This window comes from Oncorhynchus clarkii, chromosome 4 (genome assembly GCF_045791955.1).
Source record: "Oncorhynchus clarkii lewisi isolate Uvic-CL-2024 chromosome 4, UVic_Ocla_1.0, whole genome shotgun sequence".
Classification (NCBI taxonomy): Eukaryota; Metazoa; Chordata; class Actinopteri; order Salmoniformes; family Salmonidae; genus Oncorhynchus; species Oncorhynchus clarkii.
This window is the reverse complement of record NC_092150.1, coordinates 18,193,649-18,217,414: the sequence shown is the minus strand read 5'-3', so window position 1 is coordinate 18,217,414 and position 23,766 is coordinate 18,193,649. Positions and strand designations below refer to the sequence as shown.

At 42.4% G+C, this 23,766-nt stretch overlaps 1 protein-coding gene across 1 annotated transcript in view; it reads left to right on the top strand.

The window, feature by feature from the left end:
- LOC139407603 (phospholipid-transporting ATPase IC-like) overlaps nt 1-23,766 on the top strand; it is a 33,849-nt gene that overhangs the window by 8,005 nt on the left and 2,078 nt on the right. Inside the window, exons 12-28 of the mRNA XM_071151429.1 lie at nt 3,480-3,638; nt 3,764-3,852; nt 4,070-4,263; nt 4,460-4,671; nt 6,571-6,602; nt 6,764-6,920; nt 8,104-8,292; nt 8,575-8,687; nt 9,148-9,312; nt 9,494-9,605; nt 9,685-9,760; nt 10,072-10,195; nt 12,312-12,498; nt 12,674-12,897; nt 22,898-22,981; nt 23,119-23,343; nt 23,520-23,658. Of these exons, the coding sequence (XP_071007530.1) occupies nt 3,480-3,638; nt 3,764-3,852; nt 4,070-4,263; nt 4,460-4,671; nt 6,571-6,602; nt 6,764-6,920; nt 8,104-8,292; nt 8,575-8,687; nt 9,148-9,312; nt 9,494-9,605; nt 9,685-9,760; nt 10,072-10,195; nt 12,312-12,498; nt 12,674-12,897; nt 22,898-22,981; nt 23,119-23,343; nt 23,520-23,658 (2,481 nt within the window). The remainder of the gene's footprint in view (nt 1-3,479; nt 3,639-3,763; nt 3,853-4,069; nt 4,264-4,459; nt 4,672-6,570; nt 6,603-6,763; nt 6,921-8,103; nt 8,293-8,574; nt 8,688-9,147; nt 9,313-9,493; nt 9,606-9,684; nt 9,761-10,071; nt 10,196-12,311; nt 12,499-12,673; nt 12,898-22,897; nt 22,982-23,118; nt 23,344-23,519; nt 23,659-23,766) is intronic.

The following is a 23,766-nucleotide window of genomic DNA, read 5'->3' as shown; positions in this document are numbered from 1 at the left end:
CCGTGGAGTTGTCAACCGGGATCGCTGGCATAACACAGTTTCCCAGTTTTAGACATCTGGCTGGTGGAAATTATGTAATTACTTGTTCATTTATTAAAGTTTATAATTCAAACACTGGAGATTGTAAAATATATTTTCAATGCAACAGCATACTAATCAGCTACCAATGAATTTTTTTGAATATTCAACTGTCCTTTACAGCCTGCCTGAACCTGTATGACGTGAGCCGACGTCGCGCTCTCTTCCTAGAAAGTGCTTAAAAACAATCTACTAATGCCACATAATAGTCCACCCAGTCCACCCTAAAAACACAAGCTTCTTGGGGATTGTTTCATTATGCAGTGTACTATCTATAGATACAGTGCCTTGCGAAAGTATTCGGCCCCCTTGAACTTTGCGACCTTTTGCCACATTTCAAGCTTCAAACATAAAGATATAAAACTGTATTTTTTTGTGAAGAATCAACAACAAGTGGGACACAATCATGAAGTGGAACGACATTTATTGGATATTTCAAACTTTTTTAACAAATCAAAAACTGAAAAATTGGGCGTGCAAAATTATTCAGCCCCCTTAAGTTAATACTTTGTAGCGCCACCTTTTGCTGCGATTACAGCTGTAAGTCGCTTGGGGTATGTCACTATCAGTTTTGCACATCGAGAGACTGACATTTTTTCCCATTCCTCCTTGCAAAACAGCTCGAGCTCAGTGAGGTTGGATGGAGAGCATTTGTGAACAGCAGTTTTCAGTTCTTTCTACAGATTCTCGATTGGATTCAGGTCTGGACTTTGACTTGGCCATTCTAACACCTGGATATGTTTATTTTTGAACCATTCCATTGTAGATTTTGCTTTATGTTTTGGATCATTGTCTTGTTGGAAGACAAATCTCCGTCCCAGTCTCAGGTCTTTTGCAGACTCCATCAGGTTTTCTTCCAGAATGGTCCTGTATTTGGCTCCATCCATCTTCCCATCAATTTTAACCATCTTCCCTGTCCCTGCTGAAGAAAAGCAGGCCCAAACCATGATGCTGCCACCACCATGTTTGACAGTGGGGATGGTGTGTTCACGGTGATGAGCTGTGTTGCTTTTACGCCAAACATAACGTTTTGCATTGTTGCCAAAAAGTTCAATTTTGGTTTCATCTGACCAGAGCACCTTCTTCCACATGTTTGGTGTGTCTCCCAGGTGGCTTGTGGCAAACTTTAAACAACACTTTTTATGGATATCTTTAAGAAATGGCTTTCTTCTTGCCACTCTTCCATAAAGGCCAGATTTGTGCAATATACGACTGATTGTTGTCCTATGGACAGAGTCTCCCACCTCAGCTGTAGATCTCTGCAGTTCATCCAGAGTGATCATGGGCCTCTTGGCTGCATCTCTGATCAGTCTTCTCCTTGTATGAGCTGAAAGTTTAGAGGGACGGCCAGGTCTTGGTAGATTTGCAGTGGTCTGATACTCCTTCCATTTCAATATTATCGCTTGCACAGTGCTCCTTGGGATGTTTAAAGCTTGGGAAATCTTTTTGTATCCAAATCCGGCTTTAAACTTCTTCACAACAGTATCTCGGACCTGCCTGGTGTGTTCCTTGTTCTTCATGATGCTCTCTGCGCTTTTAACAGACCTCTGAGACTATCACAGTGCAGGTGCATTTATACGGAGACTTGATTACACACAGGTGGATTGTATTTATCATCATTAGTCATTTAGGTCAACATTGGATCATTCAGAGATCCTCACTGAACTTCTGGAGAGAGTTTGCTGCACTGAAAGTAAAGGGGCTGAATAATTTTGCACGCCCAATTTTTCAGTTTTTGATTTGTTAAAAAAGTTTGAAATATCCAATAAATGTCGTTCCACTTCATGATTGTGTCCCACTTGTTGTTGATTCTTCAAAAAAAATAAAGTTTTATATCTTTATGTTTGAAGCCTGAAATGTGGCAAAAGGTCGCAAAGTTCAAGGGGGCCGAATACTTTCGCAAGGCACTGTATATAGGCCTACAGTATTTAGTTGCTATTTCATTTTTTTTATATAAAAATGACAAATCAAATAGCCTAACAATGAGGAAAAAAGTTATTGAGTATAAATTCAGTCACTATTTATCGTTGAACTCAGTGGGTTTTATCTGGCCTACACAAATGGGCTGCAATATTTAAGGGAATTTAAATTAAATTAAATCCAACTTCTTAGACTCCTCTGGTCTCCTGAGGTCCTCCAAATGTTTTCATTAGGCCTGTAGGTCCAGGTTACGGGCCAAATTGATTTCTATACTTAGTATAGTCGTTCCTGAGACATTGTGCATTATATGTCTATTGTGCAGCACATCAATTGAAATGAATGATATTGAAATCACACAACTCAAACACCGGTTCACCAGTAAGTCTATAAAAAAGTCAAGCCCTCAAGAACTGTTTTCCACTAAAGATTATAATCTGTTTGCATCTGACAATTTATTGGCTGTCCACAATCCAGACGACCTATTGGCTGTCCTCAGAGCTTCCTATACAGTTAATCTCTTTCCATAACGTGTTCAGGCTGGCAATTAAGGAGAATGAGAGTCTCAATTAAAGATGTTGCAGAAGTTCTGTAATATGATTAACTACTCCCTTCTTCCAAGTTTCCCTGATGTTGCTATGGCAACATAGAGCCCCTGTGACACAGAGGAGAGCAGTCTCAGTTGAATGACCCGTCTTGAAGGCTGACTAGTTAGGATCAGGAAGATAGTTCTGAGAGAGATAGCAAGAGAGTTGGTCAGAGACAGCACGTTCAAGTGTTTTGGAAAGAAAATAAAGAAGGGATACCGGTTTGTAGTTTTTGACGCCAGAGGGGTTGAGTGTTGGTTTCTTGAGGAGGGGAGTGACTCTGGCCATTTTGAAGTGAGCAATAGGAGAAGGTCTCCAGAGATGGTCTGGAGAAGGGAGGAAGGGATGGGGTCGAGCTGGCAGGTTGTCGGTAGAAAGGGGCTTTAGCAGCAGATACAGAGGAAGAGAAGGTAGAGAGGAGGGAGTGAAAGGATGATAGGTCCTCTGGAAGTTTTGTTTTCCACCAGTTTCGCTCAGCTGCCCGCAACCCTTTTCTGTAGACTCCCACTGAGTCACTGAGCCACAGAGCAGGAGGGGAGGGCCGACCGGGAGGAAAGGGGACGGTGCCAGTCATAAGATGTGGAAAGGGAGGAGTGTAGGGTCAAACAGGCAGAATTAGAAGACAGGAGGGAGTAGGATTTAGCAGAAGGGAGAGACGATAGGATAGAAGAGGAGAGAGTAGTGGGAAAGAGAGAGCGAAGATTGTGATGACACATGACCGTATGGGTAGGGGCTGAGTGGGTAGGTTTGGAGGTGAGGGTTTACAAAGGTAAACAGCCTTTTCTTTCTCTTTATCCCTCCATTATTCTCTCTCTGCCTACCTTTCTCTATGTCTCCCTCCTTTCCTCTCTTATTCGCTCCCCACTCCATCTCTACCTCTCTCCCTCCCTCTTTCAGGCATTGTGTTGTGTGAGGAGCCCAACAGCCATCTGTACACCTTCCGGGGGGAGCTCCGCTGGAGAGGAGAGCGCCACCCTCTGGACAGTGAACACATCCTGCTGAGAGGAACAGTACTTCGAAATACAGACACAGCCTTTGGCATGGCGATATACACCGGTACTCAGCACACATACATAGCCCCTGCTTCAATACCTTATGCACCCTTTCTTTCCCCCTAACAGATCAATGACAAGGACTATGAAATTGAACGTGTAAATAACACAGATCTTCCTGTCCCTCAGGCTCAGATAGTAAAATCCTTCGCAACGTTGGTCGGCTCAGAGTCAAGATGACTCAGATTGAGAAGGTCCTGAACAAAGTTGTCATTGGGGTGAGTGATAAAGACCAGGAGAGGATGATGAAGTAAAGCAGTGTGAGAGTTATGGAGATAGATGGTTTTATCTGTTCATTTATATAACTCTCTTGTCTTGACTCATTTTATTATGATAAAGGATCCAACTTTTTTTATGTGTGCTTTTTTAATTAAAGAGTGATTTTGTGTTCATGTGTGTGTTCATATAGATGTATGTGTGTGTCTGTGATCTCAGATAGTGCTATTCATACTGCTGGTGGCTCTACTGCTGGCTGTGGGGTCGGGAGTGTTTCAGGGGCGTGTGTCATCCCAAATAGAGGTTCTGTCTGCCTTAACGAGGGGCAACTCGCCCATCTACACAGCCTTCCTCACCTACTGGAGCTATGTGATCCTGCTCAGCCCTGCCATGCCCATGTCTCTCTACATCACGTGAGTATCACTACCAGGGTTGGTGTCAGTTCTAATTCATTCAATTCCAATACGAGAAATCGAAAAGTGTAATCAGCTCTTCCAATCCTATAGTACTGTACACAGCATACTTATTCAGCAGTCTATGAATCTCTGTTGAAATGTATTTTGTCGGCCCCACATCTAGTATTGAGTATGTTCATGTCTCTGTGTGCAGGTTTGAGATGATCCACGTGCTGCACAGCCTGTTTATAGGCTGGGACGTAGAGATGCGAGGAGGGGTGGAGAGGTCCATCCATGCCCAGGCCCGGAACACCTCTCTGAATGAGGAACTGGGTCAGGTGGGACATCTGTTGAGTGACAAGACAGGCACCCTCACCCAGAACCGCCTGCTCTTCAGACAGTGCTGCATTGCAGGGGACATCTATGGTAAGGATGGCCCATGACCTGGAAACAACCACCCTCTGTCTGTGTGTTAGATTTGGTTTCACCACTAAACCTACAAGGGCCTGGAGTACCTTGTGTTATTGTGCAGCGGGTTCTCAGTCTGCTCCCCGGTTCGGAAAGACAGTGACTGAACTCACTTTTGTTTGCATCTGACTAAAGACCAAGACCTACATTTGTATGTGTCAGACTCAGGGCTTGAGTTCCAGGGCTGTCTGGGCACTATAACAAAAAGTACCCCCCCCCCCCCTGGATACCTCTTCCCCAGAGCTGAAGATCCAAATCAAGTTCTGCGCATGTGTTTCTTTGCCTCTACTTTACGAACACATTGTTGTGGTCACCCTCCTTTCACCTTTCTCACTGTCAATCGTACATGCTAATTCTTCAAGTTTAACCGGTAAGACGTTTATGCAGCATCTGCATACCAACCATTTGATCTCATTCAGTTTAATAGAGATATGCATTTAGGTCATATTGAGTTATTCAGTGTTGTTTCGAAGTAGCCTACAATCTTGTTGTGAAGGATGTACAATGACCTCTACACCAGGCGGTGTCAGGGGAAGGCCCTAAAAATTGTCAAAGGCCCCAGCCACCCCAGTCAAAGACTGTTCTCTCTACTACCGCATGGCAAGCGGTACCGGAGTGCCAAGTCTAGGACCTAAAGGCTTCTCAACAGTTTTTACCCCCAAGCCATAAGACTCCTGAACAGGTAATCAAATGGCTACCCGGACTATTTGCATTGTGTGCCCCCCCCAACCCCTCTTTTACGCTATTGATACTCTCTGTTCATCATATATGCATAGTCACTTTAACTATACATTCATGTACATACTACCTCAATTGGGCCGACCAACCAGTGCTCCCGCACATTGGCTAACCGGGCTATCTGCATTGTGTTCCACCCACCACCTGCCAACCCTTCTTTTACACTACTACTACTCTCTGTTCATCATATGTATAATCACTTTAACCATACCTTAATGTACATACTACCTCAATCAGCCTGACTAACCAGTGTTTGTATGTAGCCTTGCTGCTTTTATAGCCTCGCAACTGTATATAGCCTGTATTTTTACTTTTGTTTTATATCTTTACTTACCTATTGTTCACCTAATACCTTTTTTGCACTATTGGTTAGAGGATGTAAGTAAGCATTTCACTGTAAGTTTGTATTTGGCGCACGTGACAAATAAACTTTGATTTGATTGTAGAGCAGATGGTGTTAACAAAGTGTAGCATAGCCTACCTGTGTTTTAGTTGAAATCAAAGCATATGTTTTACCTAGTGGCTCACGCTGTTAAGTTTTGAAAAATCTGATTTGAGAGAAAAATGTGACCATTCGCACAATCGTGAAATCATGAAATGAGGTGGTGTTTTTGTCTTACAGTAACATTATACTATGTTATTATATTCGGTTACATTATGTAGAATACTATCATTATCTGATCTTGCAGACTTTGATTCAACTTTGATCTAACTTTATTAAACCAGCACCATTCACCAGAGTAGCCTGGCCTCCACGAGTAAAGCAGAGACTGTTTGTAAAGTAGAGAATCCTGCACATGCACAGAATCTTCGGGACCTTTAGTTGTCAGGAAAGAGGGGTCCAGAAAAGTCGGATCCGCAGCCACTCTGATAACAAATCAGGGCACCCTTGTACGTGTTCAAATATTCATATGGACACGCCCAAAAGTGTTCAATATTGAATGTCGGTCCAGCCCTCTAGAGTCAAGGTGTGATCTGAAATTTGTCTGGAATCACATTCCCCATCTGCCCACTGTCTACTACTACTATCGGTCTGGTAGTTAGAGCATGCTTACTGTCAGTCTAAAGGTCCCCACTCTATCTGAAAATGTCTTCATTTCTCCTTTTTGAATTTGTCAGGTGATGCGTCAATCAGTGCAGAGGAATCCCAGGTAATGATCCAGGTTTAGATGTTCCATATCATTGTAGAGGAAAACATTCACGTTATGTGGTTAATTCAGTTTATTTGCACATTGTCAAATCAGTCATGAAGTAGTAAATAAACCAAATAACATAACTCCCATCTCTCTGCCCCACCTCTGCCTCCCCCCAGACATTAGACCTGAGCTGGAACCCGTTCTCCTGTGGTGGTCTGTATCTGTCTGACCAGCGGCTGGTGGACAAGTTGAGGGGGCAGCAGTGCACACAGAGCAGACAGTTCCTCACCACACTGGCACTCTGCCACACCGTCATGACCGAATGGAAGAACGGTGAGGGCAAACAAGTCATTCATGTGTAATTAACATTTTACCATGTAAGTTCGTAAATTTAACCAGGTAAATACTTGGTGTTTTCTTGTTCTGTTGTTCTAAACCCTCTCAAGAAGTAGGAAAACACATCTCAGCATGATACAACAATACATCTGGACGATTCCATGCCAGCGTAGGCCAAATATATTTTTGGTATCTCAGATTGTTCTTTCAATTCACACATAGAAAATGAATTGGGAGGAAGGATGTGTTTGACATGCTTTTTACATTTGTATCACAAACCATTTTGAAAGTGAAAGTTGACATTTTTAGCCCCTTTTTAGACCTATACACGCATCCTGTAAGACCCTATGACCTGTGAACTGTACCATACAGACAACATCTTGGTGTCAGTATACTATTTGTAGTGTTCTCCAAAATATGGACTTTGTCATGATTCTGAAATGCATATTTTCAAAGTAATTTATTCAACATTAAAAACATTAATATCTCAAAATAACCCTTTTGGAATTTGTTCATTTTAAGACATATTTTTTGGAACAATATACTCTACATGTACATCACATTTCCAGAGTGGGCTCTCTGCTAATTCTGAAGGTATGATACATTTTATGATCAAGACCGTGAAGGGAAAATGGATTCAAAGGGAACATTATATTGACCTATAATGTCAATTTCTATGTATAAAATGGGTCATATCATTAAAAGTAGCAGAGCACCCACTCTGGAAATGTGACTTGTTTGAAGAGTATATTGTTCCAAGCAATATGTAAAAAAAAAAATAAAAAAAAAGAAGCCAAATTTAAAAGGGTTATTTTGAGTTATTCATATTCATAATTCTGCGTTGAATAAATGAATGTGAAAAATAGTATTTCAGAATCTAGACATACTCCATATTTGAGAGAGCACTATAAGGAGGATAATGACACCAAGATGTTGTCTGTATCATGTACGGTTCACAGATCATAGGCTCTGACAAGAGGCATATATAGGTCTAAAAAGGGCCTAAAAATGCCACTTTCGTGATTTTCATGTAAAAAGTATGCCGAACATCCTTCCTCCTAATAAATCTACTATGTGAGAATTTCCAGAAGAATCTGAGATGCCAAAAATATATTTGTGCTATGCTGGCTTGGAATCGTCCAGGTACTGTTACAGTTTTGTTGCGTGATGTTTGTCCTAGGGGCCCCGGTGTACCAGGCTGCGTCCCCAGACGAAGAGGCCCTGGTGGGGGCAGCCAGGGAGCTGGGCTGGGTCTTCCTCTCCAGGACCAGGGACTCTCTGACAGTCAGTGAGCTGGGCCTCAAACGCCACTACCAGCTCCTCACTCTGCTTGACTTCACCAGCCAGAGGCGACGCATGTCTGTACTGGGTAAGACTGACATTACTATCTGACCATGTTAGGAAGGATGAATGTACAACCCTAACCTTGAGCTTACCCATAAAAAATATATCCTAATGATGTACTTTCTCAAAAGATCTGACAGAATTTTCCTACCTGAGTGAGACTGGATGCATCTGCCCCACAGCTCCCCTATCCTGGACCCTTTCCCTTTCTCTCCCTTCATCTCTCTATCCCTCAGTCTCTCATCTTGATGTATTCTCCTGACATGTATAAATGTGTTCTATCCTCTGATGTATTTTGTGTTTGCAGTGCGGGAGCCAGAGGGAGGGCTGAAGTTATACTGTAAAGGTGCTGACATAGTGATCCTGGAGAGACTACAAAAAGACTGTCCACATCTGGAAAGCACTGAGAGAGCCTTAGATGTAAGACACAAACACACACACACACACACACACACTGGGGCGGCAGGTAGCCTAGTGGTTAGACTGTTAGACTGTTGGACTAGTAACAGTAAAAATCTGTTGTTCTGCCCCTGAACAAGGCAGTTAACCCACTGTTCCTTCAGTAAATAAGAATTTGTTCTTAAATGACTTGCCTAGTTAAATAAAGATAAAACACTACACATACTACATTTGCATTGACCCCCCCTTTTTTTACACTGCTGCTACTCGCTGTTTATTATCCATGCATAGTCACTTTACCCCAACCTACATGTACAAATTACCTCGACTAACCTGCACCCCCGACACATACAGGTACCCCCCCACATACAGGTTATTGTCATTTTATTGTGTTACTTTTTATTAAATTTTTTACTTTAGCTTATTTAGTAAATATATATTCATCCAGCATCTCATCCAGTATATTCCTGTCCTCCTCCAGCTGTTTGCCCAGTCCAGTCTGAGGACTCTGTGCATAGCTGAGCGTACTGTATCTGAGGCCAAATGGGAGGAGTGGAGCAAAACCATGGCCCAGGCTGCCATGACAACCCGTAACCGTGATGACTTGCTGGAACGGCTGCATGACGACATGGAGAGAGATCTAAAGGTATCCTCATAATCAGGGCACTGCATTACAGTATCTTTACCATACAATGACATTTGAGGAGAATTCCTATGCTCCAAAGGATGACGCCCATCAAGCAAACTCATGAACGCTTTATATAAATTCAATGTGATCCAAAATCAGAGTGATAAACTCTCTGTACATCCTGGTTCCTGTTGTGCAGCTGCTGGGGGTGACAGCTATAGAGGACCGGCTACAGGATGAGGTCCCTGAGACCATCTCCATGCTCAGACAGGCTGGACTCAAAGTCTGGGTGCTGACCGGGGACAAGAAAGGTAACTACTGCTCCCCGCTGTCTGTCTGTCTCTGTCTGTTGGTCTTTTACTCCTCTTTTCTCTCTCTTTCTCTCTGCAGAGACAGTGGTGAACATAGGGTACGCCTGCAGACTTCTGGATCCTGATACCAGACTACTAGAAGGGGATGAACTGAGGTCAAACATATTTACACACACACAGACACACAGACGAAACCACACAGACACACAAAGACACACATTCCCGCACACACACACACACACACACACACGGACAAACACACAGCCACACATGGAAACACACACACAAACACACAGACGAAACCACACAGACACACAAAGACACACATTCCCAAACACACACACACACACATGGACAAACACACAGTCACACACGGACACACACACATGGACACACACACACACACACACACACACACATTGACGATACTTTTCCAATATATCTATTTTTCTGTATCCTCCCACAGGCAGCTCCTCCAGTCTCCTGATCCAGAGATTACTTTCTCCAAGGGCAAAGAGACAGAGCTGTGGTGTGTGGACAGGGAGAAGGCTGGGGAGAAATCAGCGCTGGTCCTCACCGGCCCTGAACTGGTAAACATACACTACCGGTCAAATGTTTAGAAAACCTACTCATTCAAGAGTTTTTTTTTCTTCATTTTTTTTAACACATTTGGAATCACAAGGTAAGCAAACAAGTGTTAAACAAATTCTTTGAATAACCACCCATTGCCTTGATGACAGCGTTGCACACTATTGGCATTCTCTCAACCAGCATCATGAGGAATGCTTTTCCAACTCTTGAAGGAGTTCCCACATATGCTAAGCACCTGTTGGCTGCTTTTCCTTCACTCTGCGCTCCAATTCATCTCAAACATCTCAGTTTGGTTGAGGTCAAGTGATTGTGGAGGCCAGGTCATCTGATGCAGCACTCCATCACTCTCCTTGGTCAAATAGCCCATACACAGCCTGGAGGTGTGTTGGGTCATTGTCCTGTTGAAAAACAAATTATAGTCCCACTAGGCACAAACCAAATGGGATGGCATATCGCTGCAGAATGCTGTGTTGGTTAAGTGTACCTTGAATTTAAAAAAAATCACTGACAGTGTCACCAGCAAAGCACCCCCTTCACAATCACACCTCCTCTTCCATAATTTACGGTGGGAACCACACATACAGAAGATCATCCATTCACCTACACAAAGACACGGCGGTTGGAACCAAAAATCTCCAATTTGCACTCCAGACCAAAGGACAAATTTCCACCGGTCTAATGTTCATTGCTAATGTTTTTTGGCCCAAGCAAGTCTCTTCTTATTATTGGTGTCCTTTAGTAGTGGTTTCTTTGCAGCAATTCGACCATGAAGGCCTGATTCACACAGTCTCCTCTGAACAGTTGATGTTGAGATGTGTCTCTTACTTGACCTCCGTAAAGCATTTATTTGGGCTGCAATTTCTGAGGCTGGTAACTCTAATGAACTTATCCTCTGCAGCAGAGGTAACTCTGGGTCTTCCATTCCTGTGGCGGACCTCATGAGAGCCAGTTTCATCATAGTTCTTGATGGGTTTTGCGACTGCACTTGAAGGAACATTCAATGTTCTTGAAATGTTCTGTATTGACTGACCTTTATGTTTTAAGTAATGATGAACGTTGTTTCTCTATGCTTATTTGAGCTGTTCTTGCCATAACATGGACTTGGTCTTTTGCAAAATAGGGCTATCTTCTATATCCCCCCACCTGGTCACAACACAACTGATTGGCTCAAACGCATTAAGAAGGAAAGAAATTCCACAAATGAACTTTTAACAAGGCACACCTGTTAATTGAAATGCATTCCAGGTGGCTACCTCATGAAGCTGGTTGAGAGAATGTCATGAGTTTACAAAGCTTTCATCAATATTTTATATAATAACACTTTTTTTTGTTTACTACATGATTCCATATGTGTTATTTCATAGTTTTGATGTCTTTACTATTATTCTACAATATAGAAAATAGTAAAAAATTAAGAAAAACCCTTGAATGAGTAGGTGTTCTTCGCACCTTTTAAGGAATGACCCAGGTGCAGACAGTGTAGAAGAAACTAAAGTTTATTCTGTAAACGGGCAGGCAAACCACAGGTCAAGGCTGGCAGGGTTCAATAATTCAGAGAGAGTTTAAGGCACAGGAACAGCAGGCAGACTCAGGATCAGGTCAGGCAGAGGTCGGTAATCCGGAGTAGTGGGTCAAAGGTACAGGACAACAGGCAGGCTCAGGGTCAGGGCAGGCAGAACGACAGAACCGGGAAACTAGAAAACAGGAGCAAGGAACAAGCGGGAGCAGGGAAACAAAACACTGGTAGGTTCTACGAACAAAACTAACTTGCAACAGACAAACAGAGAACACAGGTATAAATACACAGGAGATACTGGGGAAGATGGGCGACACCTGGAGGGGGGTGGAGACAAGCACAAAGACAGGTGAAACAGATCAGGGCGTGACAGTTCTAAATATTTGGACCGGTAGTAAAGGTGTTAATGCTAATACGCTCCCTTTTAAGACAATAAGACTGAAAACCTTATAGCTTAGTGATTATCCATAATTCTGTATCATTCATTTGCTCTGAGTCTAGTAAACACTCCCTTTATCTAAAGGCTGCCTTATCGTGTTGTTTATTCAGAAAACCATCACACAAAAGGTTAATAGTGTTCATGGTTTGTCCATTCTCAGGCAGAGTTTGATGCCAGGCCAGAGTGGGGTGCCAGGTTCATGTCCCTGGCAGGGCTGTGCCAGTCAGTGCTCTGTTGCCGTGTGACTCCCGGCCAGAAGGCTGACGTGGTCACACTCGTTAGGAAAAACACTACCTCCATCATCATGGCAATAGGTGACGGCGCCAACGACGTGAACATGATCAAGAGTGAGTGTGATGGAAAAAAAGGTTGACTGTGAAATGATGTTATGATTTCTGTTCAAAGACAGGGTGTATTTAACATGTCCTTTCTCACTCACTCACTCTCTCTCTCTCTCTCTCTCTCTCTCTCTCTCTCTCTCTCTCTCTCTCTCTCTCTCTCTCTCTCTCCTCCCTCCTGTAGCGGCTCATATAGGGGTAGGTTTGGCTGGGGTAGAGGGGGGTCAGGCAGTTCAGAATGCTGACTATACCCTGGCCAAGTTCAGTTTCCTACAGAGGCTCCTATTGGTCCACGGACGCTGGTCGTACCGCCGAATTGCTGTCTTTCTGCGTTACTTCCTGTACAAAACCTGCAGCTTCGCTTTGGTGCACATTTGGTTCGGCTTCTTCAACGGCTTCAGTGCCCAGGTTAGATGGCAACACTGGTCACATTGGTTTAGCACCAGAATCATTCATATAACGCTAATGGTTTACGGGGGAGGGGGTTCTGGGTGGGGAACGACCAATGGGTGGGTTTCCCTGTGGGTCCTGTTTTTGTTTCACATCCATGGGCTTATTAACACTAAAGATAACAATTCCATCGTTAATAACGCATTTGTGTTTTCATGGCAACGCTACCCATTATTTCTTGGAATTTGAAAGGTCTGAATATTGCTATCAAATGTTGCATCTGTCTTGATATCCTAGCAATGAACCAGTGGTGGAAAAAGTATACAATTGTCACACTTGACTTAAAGTAAATATACCTTAATAAAAAATGACTCAAGTAAAAGTGTTATTCCCCCAGTAAAATACTACTTGATTAAAAGTCTAAAAGTATTTGGTTTTAAATATACTTAATTATCCAAAGAAAATATAATTGCTAAAATATACTTACTCAAAAGTAAAAGTATACATCATTTAAAATTCCTTATATTAAGCAAACTAGACAGCACTATTTTCTGTTTTTTTTTGTTTATGGCTAGAGGAGCACACTCCAACACTCAGACATAATTTATAAACGAAGCATGTGTGTTTAGTGCGTCCACCAGATCAGAGGTAGTAGGGATGACCAGGGATGTGTGTGAATTGGACCATTTTCCTGTCCTGCTAAGCATTCAATGTAACAAGTACTTTTGGGTGTGAAGGAAAATGTATGGAGTAAAAAGTACATTATTTTCTTTAGGAATGTAGTGAAGTAAAAGTACAAATTGTCAAAAATATAAATAGTAAAGTTAAGTACAGATACCCTTAAAAACTTCATAAGTACTTTACACCACTGCAAAAAAAACATTCAAATAGAGAGCCATTATATAAAGGTATAATCATAATGAAACATAAGAAAAGGAAGGCAGAATCACTTTCCTTAAATGTATCCATAATGGAAGAAAATTGCCTGATTAAACAGCTGATAATTACACAGGTGTACCTTGTGCTGGGGACAATAAAAGGCCACTCTTAAATGTGCAGTTGTGTCAAACAACACAATGCCACACGTCTCAATTTAGATTTTATTAAATTATTTTACATTTTAGCCCCTTTTATCCCCAATTGTGTGGTATCCAATTGTTAGTAATTACTATCTTGTCTCATCGCTACAACTCCCGTGCGGGCTCGGGAGAGACGAAGGTCGAAAGCCATGCGTCCTCCGAAACACAACCCAACCAAGTCGCACTGCTTCTTAACACAGCGCGCATTCAACCCGGAAGCCAGCCGCACCAATGTGTCGGAGGAAACACTGTGCACCTGGCTACCTTGGCAAGCGCGCACTGCGCCCAGCCCACCACAGGAGTCACTGGTGCGCGATGAGACAAGGATATCCCTACCGGCCAAGCCCTCTCGAACCCGGACGACGCTAGGCCAATTGTGCGTCGCCCCACGGACCTCCCGGTTGCGGCCGGATGCGACAGGGCCTGGGCGCAAACCCAGAGTCTCTGGTGGCACAGCTAGCTCTGCGATGCAGTGCCCTAGACCACTCGGGAGGCCCACATGTCTCAATTTTGAGGGAGCACACAGTTGACATGCTGACTCCAGGAATGTACACCAGAGGTGTTGCCAGAGAATTTAATGTTAATCTCTCTACCATAAGCCGCTTCCAACGTTGTTTTAGAGAATTTGGCAGTATGTCCAACTGGCCTCACAGCCGCAGACCATGTGTAACCACGCCAGCCCAAGACCTCCACATCCGGCTTCTTTCCCTGCGGGATTATCTGAGATAGCCAGGACAAATTATTTGTATTTGTATTTATTATCGATCCTCATTAGCTGCTGCCAAGGGATCAGCTACTCTTCCTGGGGTCCAGCAAAATTAAGGCAGTTTGTCAGAGTCATGTGTATAGGTGGCAGGGAAGTCAGGCGCAGGAGAGTCAAACGGAGTGTAAAATGGAGTCTTTTAATAAATGTCCACGTAACATGCTCCATAACACAACAAAAATATATATATATATAAACAAACATGGGTACGAGGACCCTTCGCGCACCTATACAATAAACACAACACTGACAATAAACCATCTCTGACAAAGACATGAGGGGAAACAGAGGGTTAAATACACAACAGGTAATGAATGGGATTGAAAACAGGTGTGTGGGAAGACAAGACAAAACCAATGGAAAATGAAAAATGGATCAATGATGGCTAGAAGACCGGTGACGTCAACCGCCGAGCACCGCCCAAACAAGGAGAGGCAACGACTTCGGCAGAAGTCGTGACACAGTTTTACAATTTTAAAAACATTACAATACATTCACAACAGATTTCACAACATATTAAGTGTGTGTCCTCAGGCCCCAACTCCACTACCACGTATCTAGAACACAAAATCCATGTGACGTGTGTGTATAGTGCCTATGTTATTGTGTGTGTGTGTATGCATGTGTCTGTGCCTATGTTTGTGTTAATTCACAGTCCCTGCTGCTCTATAAGGTGTATTTGATCTGTTTTTTTAAATCTAATTTTACTGCTTGCATGAGTCACTTGATGTGGAATAGAGTTGCATGTAGTCATGGCTCTATGTAGTACTGTGCGCCTCCCATAGTCTGTTCTGGACTTGGGGACTGTGAAGAGACCTCTGGTGGCATGTTTTGTGGGGTATGCATGGGTGTCCGAGCTGTGTGCCAGTAGTGCAAACAGACAGCTCAGTGCATCACAACATGTCAATACCTCTCACAAATACAAGTAGTGATGAAATCAATCTCTCCTCCACTTTGAGCCAGGAGAGATTGACATGCATAATATTAATGTTAGCTCTCTGTGTACATCTAAGACACAGCTGAGCTGCCCTGTTCGGAGCCAATTTCAAAGTCCCTCTTTGTGGCACCTGGCCACATGACTGAACAGTAGTCCACGTGCGACAAAACTAGGGCCTGTAGGACCTGCCTTGTTGATAGTGTTGTTAAAAAGATAGACCAGCGCTTTATCATGGACATACTTCTCCCCATCTACACTGCTGTTGTATCAATATGTTTTGACCATGACAGTTTACAATCCAGGGATACTCCAAGCAGTTTAGTCACCTCAACTTGCTAAATTTCCACATTATTCATTACAAGATTTAGTTGAGGTTTAGGGTTTAGTGAATTATTTGTCCCAAATACAATGCTTTTTGTTTTTTAAATACTTAGGACAAACCTTTTCTTTGCCACCCATTCTGAAACTAACTGTAGCTCTTTGTTAAGTGATTCGGTCATTTCAGTCGCTGTAGTAACTGACGTGTATAGTGTTGAGTCATCCGCATATGTTTTTTCCCAGCAGTAGACTATGATCAATAATGTCAAATGCCACACTGAGCAGCCACCACAATCTTTATGTCTATATTGTTTGTAATGAAGCCCTTTAATGGGTAAAAATTATTTTTATTGGCTGGGCCTGGCTCCCCAGTGGGTGGGCCTGGCTCCCAAATGGGTGGGCCTACACCCTCCCAGGCCTACCCATGGCTGCACCCCTGCCCAGTCATGTGAAATCCATAGATGAGGGTCTATTGAATTTATTTCAATTGACTGATTTACTTACAGTACCAGTCAAAGGTTTTGACACACCTACTCATTCAAGGGTAATTCTTTATATTTACTATATTCTACATTGTAGAATAATAGTGGAGACATCATATGGAATCATATAGTAACCAAAAAAGTGTTAAACAAATCAAAATATATGTTATATTTCAGATTCTTTACAGAAGTCACCTTTTGCCTTGATAACAGCTTTGCACACTCTTGGCATTCTCTTAACCTGGAATGCTTTTCCAACAGTAAAAAAATATATTTAGATTTGTTTAACACTTTTTTGGTTACTATATGATTCCATATGTGTTATTTCATAGTTTTGATGTCTACAATGTAAAAAATCGTAAAAATAAAGAAAAACCCTTGAATTAGTAGGTGTGTCTGAACTTTTGACTGATACTGTACAGTTGAAGTCGGAAGTTTACATACACTTAGGTTGGAGTCATTAAAACTCCTTTTTCAACCCCTCCACGAATTTTCTTGTTAACAAACTATAGTTTTGTCAAGCCGGTTAGGACATCTATTTTATCCATGACACAAGTAATTTTTTCAACAATTGTTTACAGACATTATTTCACTTATAATTCACTGTATCACAATTCCAGTGTTTCAGAAGTTTACATACACTAAGTTGACTGTGCCTTTAAACAGCTTGGAAAATTCCAGAAAATTATGTCACGGCTTTAGAAGCTTCTGATAGGCTAATTGACATCATTTGAGACAATTGGAGGTGTACCTGTGGATGTATTTCAAGGCCTACCTTCAAACTCAGTGCCTCTTTGCTTGACATCATGGGAAAATCAAAAGAAATCAGCAAAGACAGAAAAAATATTGTAGACCTCCACAAGTCTGGTTCATCCTTGGGAGCAATTTCCAAACGCCTGAAGGTACCACGTTCATCTGTACAAACAATAGTACGCAAGTATAAACACCATGGGACCACACAGCCGTCATACCGATCAGGAAGGAGACGCGTTCTGTCTCCTAGAGATGAACGTACTTTGGTGTGAAAAGTGCAAATCAATCTGAGAAAAACAGCAAAGGACCTTGTGAAGATGCTGGAGGAAACGGGTACAAAAATATTTCCACAGTAAAATGAGTCTTATATCGACATATCCTGAAAGGCTGCTCAGCAAGGAAGAAGCCACTGCTCCAAAACCACCATAAAAAAGCCAGACTACGGTTTGCAACTGCACATGGGGTCAAAGATCAGACTTTTTGAAGAAATGTCCTCTCGTCTGATGAAACAAAAATAGAACTGTTTGGCCATAATGACTATCGTTATGTTTGGAGGAAAAGGGGTAGGCTTGCAAACCGAAGAACACCATCTCAACTGTGAAGCACAGGGGTGCCAGCATCATGTTGTGAGGGTGCTTTGCTGCAGGAGGGACTGGTGCACTTCACAAAATAGATGGCATTATGAGGGAGGAAAATTATATGGATATATTAAAGCAACATCTCAAGACATCAGTCAGGAAGGTAAAGCTTGGTCGCAAATGGAGGACAGCAAAGTCTCTGATTGTAAATCCACACCAGGCCTGACTAAGTCCTTTCTAAAATAACGAGGAACTCATCTTCTCTCAACAGTCTCTCTCAATGATCTCAAAAGGCCATTGGTGTGTATGAATAAAGGCAAATCGCCTGTATGGGACGGTATTGCGTCTGAGCTCTACCTAAATGGTTGAAATCAATTAGGTCCACTATTGCTCAAAATTATTATTCACAAAGGCTCATTTGAGATGTGAATACAGCACTAATTTTCCCTTAATAAAACAAAGGTAAGGATGCCACCCAGTGTTCGACACTATGGCCCCAAATCTTTGATAAACACAGATATTAAACTGTTTTCTAAAATGTTGTCATCCCATCTTGAGACGTACTTACCAAAATTGGTCCACACTAACAAAATAAATTATCCCTGGATAACCGTCGTCAATTACTACATACTGTATCTAAAATGCTTCATCAGAAAAAACAGCTCCTTGACCTGTTTTATCTCTCGATGCAGAATAGTTTTTTGATAGACTAGATTGGTCATATCTCTGGTCTGTCTTGGAACACATGGGAATTGGTTCCAATTTAATTAATATAATTGAAATGCTATATGCCAATCACATAGCCAAAGTTTTAACAGGTAATATCTGCTCCTCTCAGTTCAGAATTACTAAAAGCAGCAGAAAGGCAATCCAATTTCTCCTTTGATAATTTTATTCTCAATGGAACATACGCAATTCATCAATCAAAGGAAATAATACAAATTTCCCTCAAATCTACTGATAATTTAATCCCATTATATGCAAATGATACTTTACCATATCTAGACAATGTGTATCAATCACTCCCAAACGCATTGAAGATCATAGATAAATTCATCGTAATCTCAAGTTTTAAAATTGATCTAACCAAATCAACCCTACTGCCTGATGGAAGACTCCATCTCTAGCAGTGGAGGCTCCTCAGAGGAGGAAGGGGAGGACCATCCTCAGTGAATTTCATGAACATAAAAATAGTGTAACATTAAAAAAGTTAGCCCTTTTAGATAAAAATATAGTAAATATATTCACGTCACCAAATAATTGATTAAAACACACTGTTTTGCAAGATGTACAGTAGCCTCAGCAGCACTCTGTAGGGGTTCTCACCCCCTTCCATAGACTTACACAGTAATTATGACAACTTCTGGAGGACGTCCTCCAACCTATCAGAGCTCTTGCAGCATGAACTGACATGTCGTCCACCCTATCAAAGGACCAGATAATTGTATCTAGTACTGAAAGCATAAGCTACCGCTAGCTAGCACTGCAGCAAATAAAATGTGCTGAGTAGCTGCCTCAAAGAGAGAGAAAGATAATAGTTGAACAGTTTTGAACATTTTAATTTCTTCCAAAATTTTAAGGAGAAGCAAAAAAGAGAGAAAGAGAGAGCGCGAGAGAGAGAGCTAGCTATATTTCCTAGTAAAACATTTTTCACTTTCACTTTCACTTAGCTAATGCAGCTAGTTAGTTTAGCCTACTCAAACACCCGGTTCAAACATAGAGGGATGCTATGTTAGCTAGCTGGCTATGGCTATGGCTATCCAACACTTGAAAAAGATGGCACCGACAGACATGACAGCTCTGCTTCCAGCTCCTAAGCAACTTTGCATATTTAATTTTTTTTGTGTATTATTTCTTACATATTTACCCCAGAAAGTTTTTTGTGTTATTAGATACAGCCGGAAATAACTTTTGGATATCAGAGCGGCGGTAACTCACCTGCATTACGACCAGGAATACGACTTTCCCGAATTGGATCCTTTGTTCGAACAATCCATGGCAATTTAACTTATCTCAGAGGCTGCTCCAAGACGCCACTGGTGGAGAAGAGGTATTCTGAGTGTACTTCTAGCCAGAGAGACGTCAGGGACTGTGACATACTCTGTTTCACAGAATCATGGCTCTCTCCGGATATACTGTCCCCATCCATACATCCAGCTGGGTTCTCAGTACATCACGCAGACAGGAATAAAGAACTCTCCTGGAAGAAGAAAGGCGGGGCTGTATGTTTCATGATTAACCACTCATGGTGTGATTGTGATAACTTACAGAAACTCAAGTCCTTTTGTTCACCCGACCTAGAATACCTCACAATCAAATGCCGACCGTATTACCTCCCAAGGGAATTCTCTTCAGTTATAGTCACAGCCGGTTAGATTCCCACTCAAGTCGATAACACGACAGCCCTCAAGGAACTAAACTGGACTTTGTGCAAACTGGAAACCACATATCCTGAGGCCGCATTTATTGTGGCTGGGAATTTTAACAAAGTCAAATATGAGGAAAACGCTACCGAAGTTCTATCAACAATTTTACTGTAGTACTTGCGCTGCTAAAGCACTTGACCACTACCTACAAGGCCCTCCCCCACCCTCCCTTCAGCAAATAAGATCATGTCTCCATTTCGCTCATCCCTTCCTATAGGCACAAAACTCAAACAGGAAGTACCCGTGCTTAGGTCTATTCAACGCTGGTCTGACAAATCAGAATCCATGCTTCAAGATTGTTTTGATCACGCTGACTGGGAAGTGTTTCGGGTAGACTCTGAGAATAACATCAACATATATACTGACATGGTGACTGACTTGATCATTTTCCACTGTGACTATTAAAACCTACCCAAATCGTAAACCATGGATAGATGGCAGCATTCGCACAAAACTGAAAGCGCGAACCACTGCATTTAACTATGGCAAGGTGACTGGGAATATGGTTGAATACAAACAGTGTAGTTATTCCCTCTATAAGGTAATCAAACTGGAAAAACTTCAGTACAGAGACAAAGTGGAGTCGCCGAAAACGTATGTGGCAGGGTCTACAGACAATCACAGATTACAAAGGGAAAACCAGCCACGTCACGGACAGCGACGTCTTGCTCCCGGACAAGCTAAACACCTTCTTCGTCCACTTTGAGGATAACATAGTGCCACACATGCCCCGCACCCAAGGACTGTGGGCTCTTGTTCTCTGTGGCTGATGAGTGTAAGACATTTAAACGTGTTAACCCTCGCAAGGCTGGGTTAACGGCCCAGACATTATCCCTAGCCACTTCCTCAGAGCATGCGCAGACCAGCTGGCTGGAGTGTTTACGGACATATTCAATCTCTCCCTATTCCAGTCTGCTGTCCCCACTTGCTTCAAGATGGCCACCATTGTTCCTGTAGCCGAGAGAGCAAAGGTAAGTGAACTAAATGACTATCGTCCCATAGCACTCACTTCTGTCATCATGAAGTGCTTTGAGAGGGTAATTAAGGAAGCATATCACCTCTCCCTTACCTGATACCCTAGACCCACTTCAATTTGCATACCACCCCAATAGATCCACAGACGATGTGATCACCATCTCACTGCACACTGCCCTATCCCATCTGGACAAGAAGAATACCTATGTAAGAATGCTGTTCATTAACTATAGCTCAGCCTTCAACACCAGGTGGTGAAGGTAGGAAACAGCACCTTCACTTCGCTGATCCTCAACACAGGGGCCCCACAAGGGTGCGTGCTCGGCCCTCTCCTGTACTCCGTGTTCACCCACGATTGCGTGGCCACGCATGCCTCCAACTCAATCATCAAGTTTGCAGACGACACAACAGTTGTAGGCCTGATTACCAACAATGACGAGACAGCCTACAGGGAGGAAGTGAGGGCCCCGGTGGAGTGGTGCCAAGAAAATAACCTCTCCCTCAACGTTAACAAAACAAAGGAGCTTAAACGTACATGAATTTGGGGATAACGGGGATTAACATATATGAATTTGTCCAATAGAAACTCTTGTTTGCAACTATTGGACTAATGATTACACCCTAGATCAGCTAGATGCAGTTAAGAGTGCAAGGCGGTATTGAATGTGTCACTGTCTGTCACCTTGATTACTCAAAATTCTCTCGACCTGTGCACCTACGTTGTAGTCTTTCATTCATTGGCTAGATTGTAGCAACCTCATGATGGGTACAGAGAACATTTTAGAGTGATGTAATGGTTTGAGAACATTCCAAGATTTGAAAGATACATACACATTACCAGGCAACTCCTTTTTTCAATATTTACAACTTACGTCAGCTATCCTGGCCTGTGGAGTCCCTCGGGAAACTCAACTCCCAATTATGGAATTTATAAATAAATGATCAACTCTTGGAAAGCTCATATTCTGAGCCAGCCATTACAAAATATGGTCCTCAAATCTGACTGAATCTGAATGACTGTTTAACTGGAACAGAATATGGAAAAAGATGCATCCAGTAATCTAAACCAATTTATACATTTTAGGTTTGTTCACAGACTGTATTTAACACCAAGGAAACGTTTTACGATTATATTCGCCCCAACTCCCACCTCTTCACTGTGTCCCCTAAATCAGGTAGGCACTTTCCTTCCTATGATGTGGGAGTGCCCTGCAGTTGAATGCTTCTGGGGCAAAGTTACAAAATTAATTTAGAAGTGCTTGAATGTAAATATTCATGCTTTGCATCTATTACGTTACATAACGATGATAGCTCCTTGAATCTCTCAATCAATCAGAGACTGTTACAGCTGGCTGTTGGCTGGGGTTGGGGGAATGGGTTGGGGGAATGGGAGGTCCTCTTCTTCTTTTGTTTGATTTTCCTGTTTATACTTAATTTATTATTAATTAAACAAAAAATATGATACTTTGTCATGTTTTTATTTTATGTTCTCTTCTTTTTTCTTCTTCTTTGGAGTGGCAGCCCACAGGTACAATGTATAAATAATGAATAGAAAATATATGGATTATGAAATTATATGAATGTAAATACCTGTAACCCCCCCCCCCTTCCCCCCAAACAAATACCCCCCCAAATCATATAATGGAACTGCAACCTTTTTTTAAAGATCCCAATGTTTTAGCCATTTTCTGTGCTGTTTTCTTCCAGTCTCTGTATGAGAATTGGTTCATCATCCTGTACACTGTGTTCTACACTGCAATGCCAGTAGAATGCCTGGGCATTTTTGAGCAGGTAAGAGAAAAGACAAAGGCATCTTTGTAACGAGGTGAGAAATCCCAAGGGGCCCAGAGTTTCTGTTTTACTCCATGTGGCCATGGACACACTCCTGACCCTTACCATACTGTTGCTTGATCTCCTCTCTCCTATAGGATGTGAGTGCAGAGTGCAGTCTGAGCTGGCCAGAGCTCTACAAGGTTGGCCAGAGACAGGAGCTGTTCAACACCTGGCTGTTGGCTGCCACCCTGCTCCATGCCTTCTACACCTCTCTGGTTCTCTTCTTTATGCCCCTGGGGGTCTTCTACAACTCTGCCCTGGACTACCAGACCATGGCCGTCACTGTCAGCATAGCATTGTTGTTCTCAGCCACCATTGAGGTTAAAAGGGTTGGAGGTCAAATCAAATCAAATCAAATCAAATCAAATCATGGAGCGGACGTAAACATGGAACGGACGTAAACAGTTCTATGGAGTTGCACATCACTGCTGATTATCGTTGATGATTATGATACATGTATTGACATGGACAATGTGTGTTGGTTTGTGTGTCTCAGATCATTCTCCTGACCAGACACTGGACTAAGTGGAGTGTGGCTGCGATGTGTGTCAGCTTTGGCCTGTTCTTTGTGTGTACGCCTATCACTCACAGTCCCAAGCTATTTGAGAAGTCCCCAGTAGACTACTACTTCCCTGGTACACGACTCACTTCTACCACTGTCTTAACATTGATATTTTATACTGTCTTGAACTGACTATGTGTGTGGTAATATTGAGGTGGTTGGGTGTGTTTGTCTGTGGTCT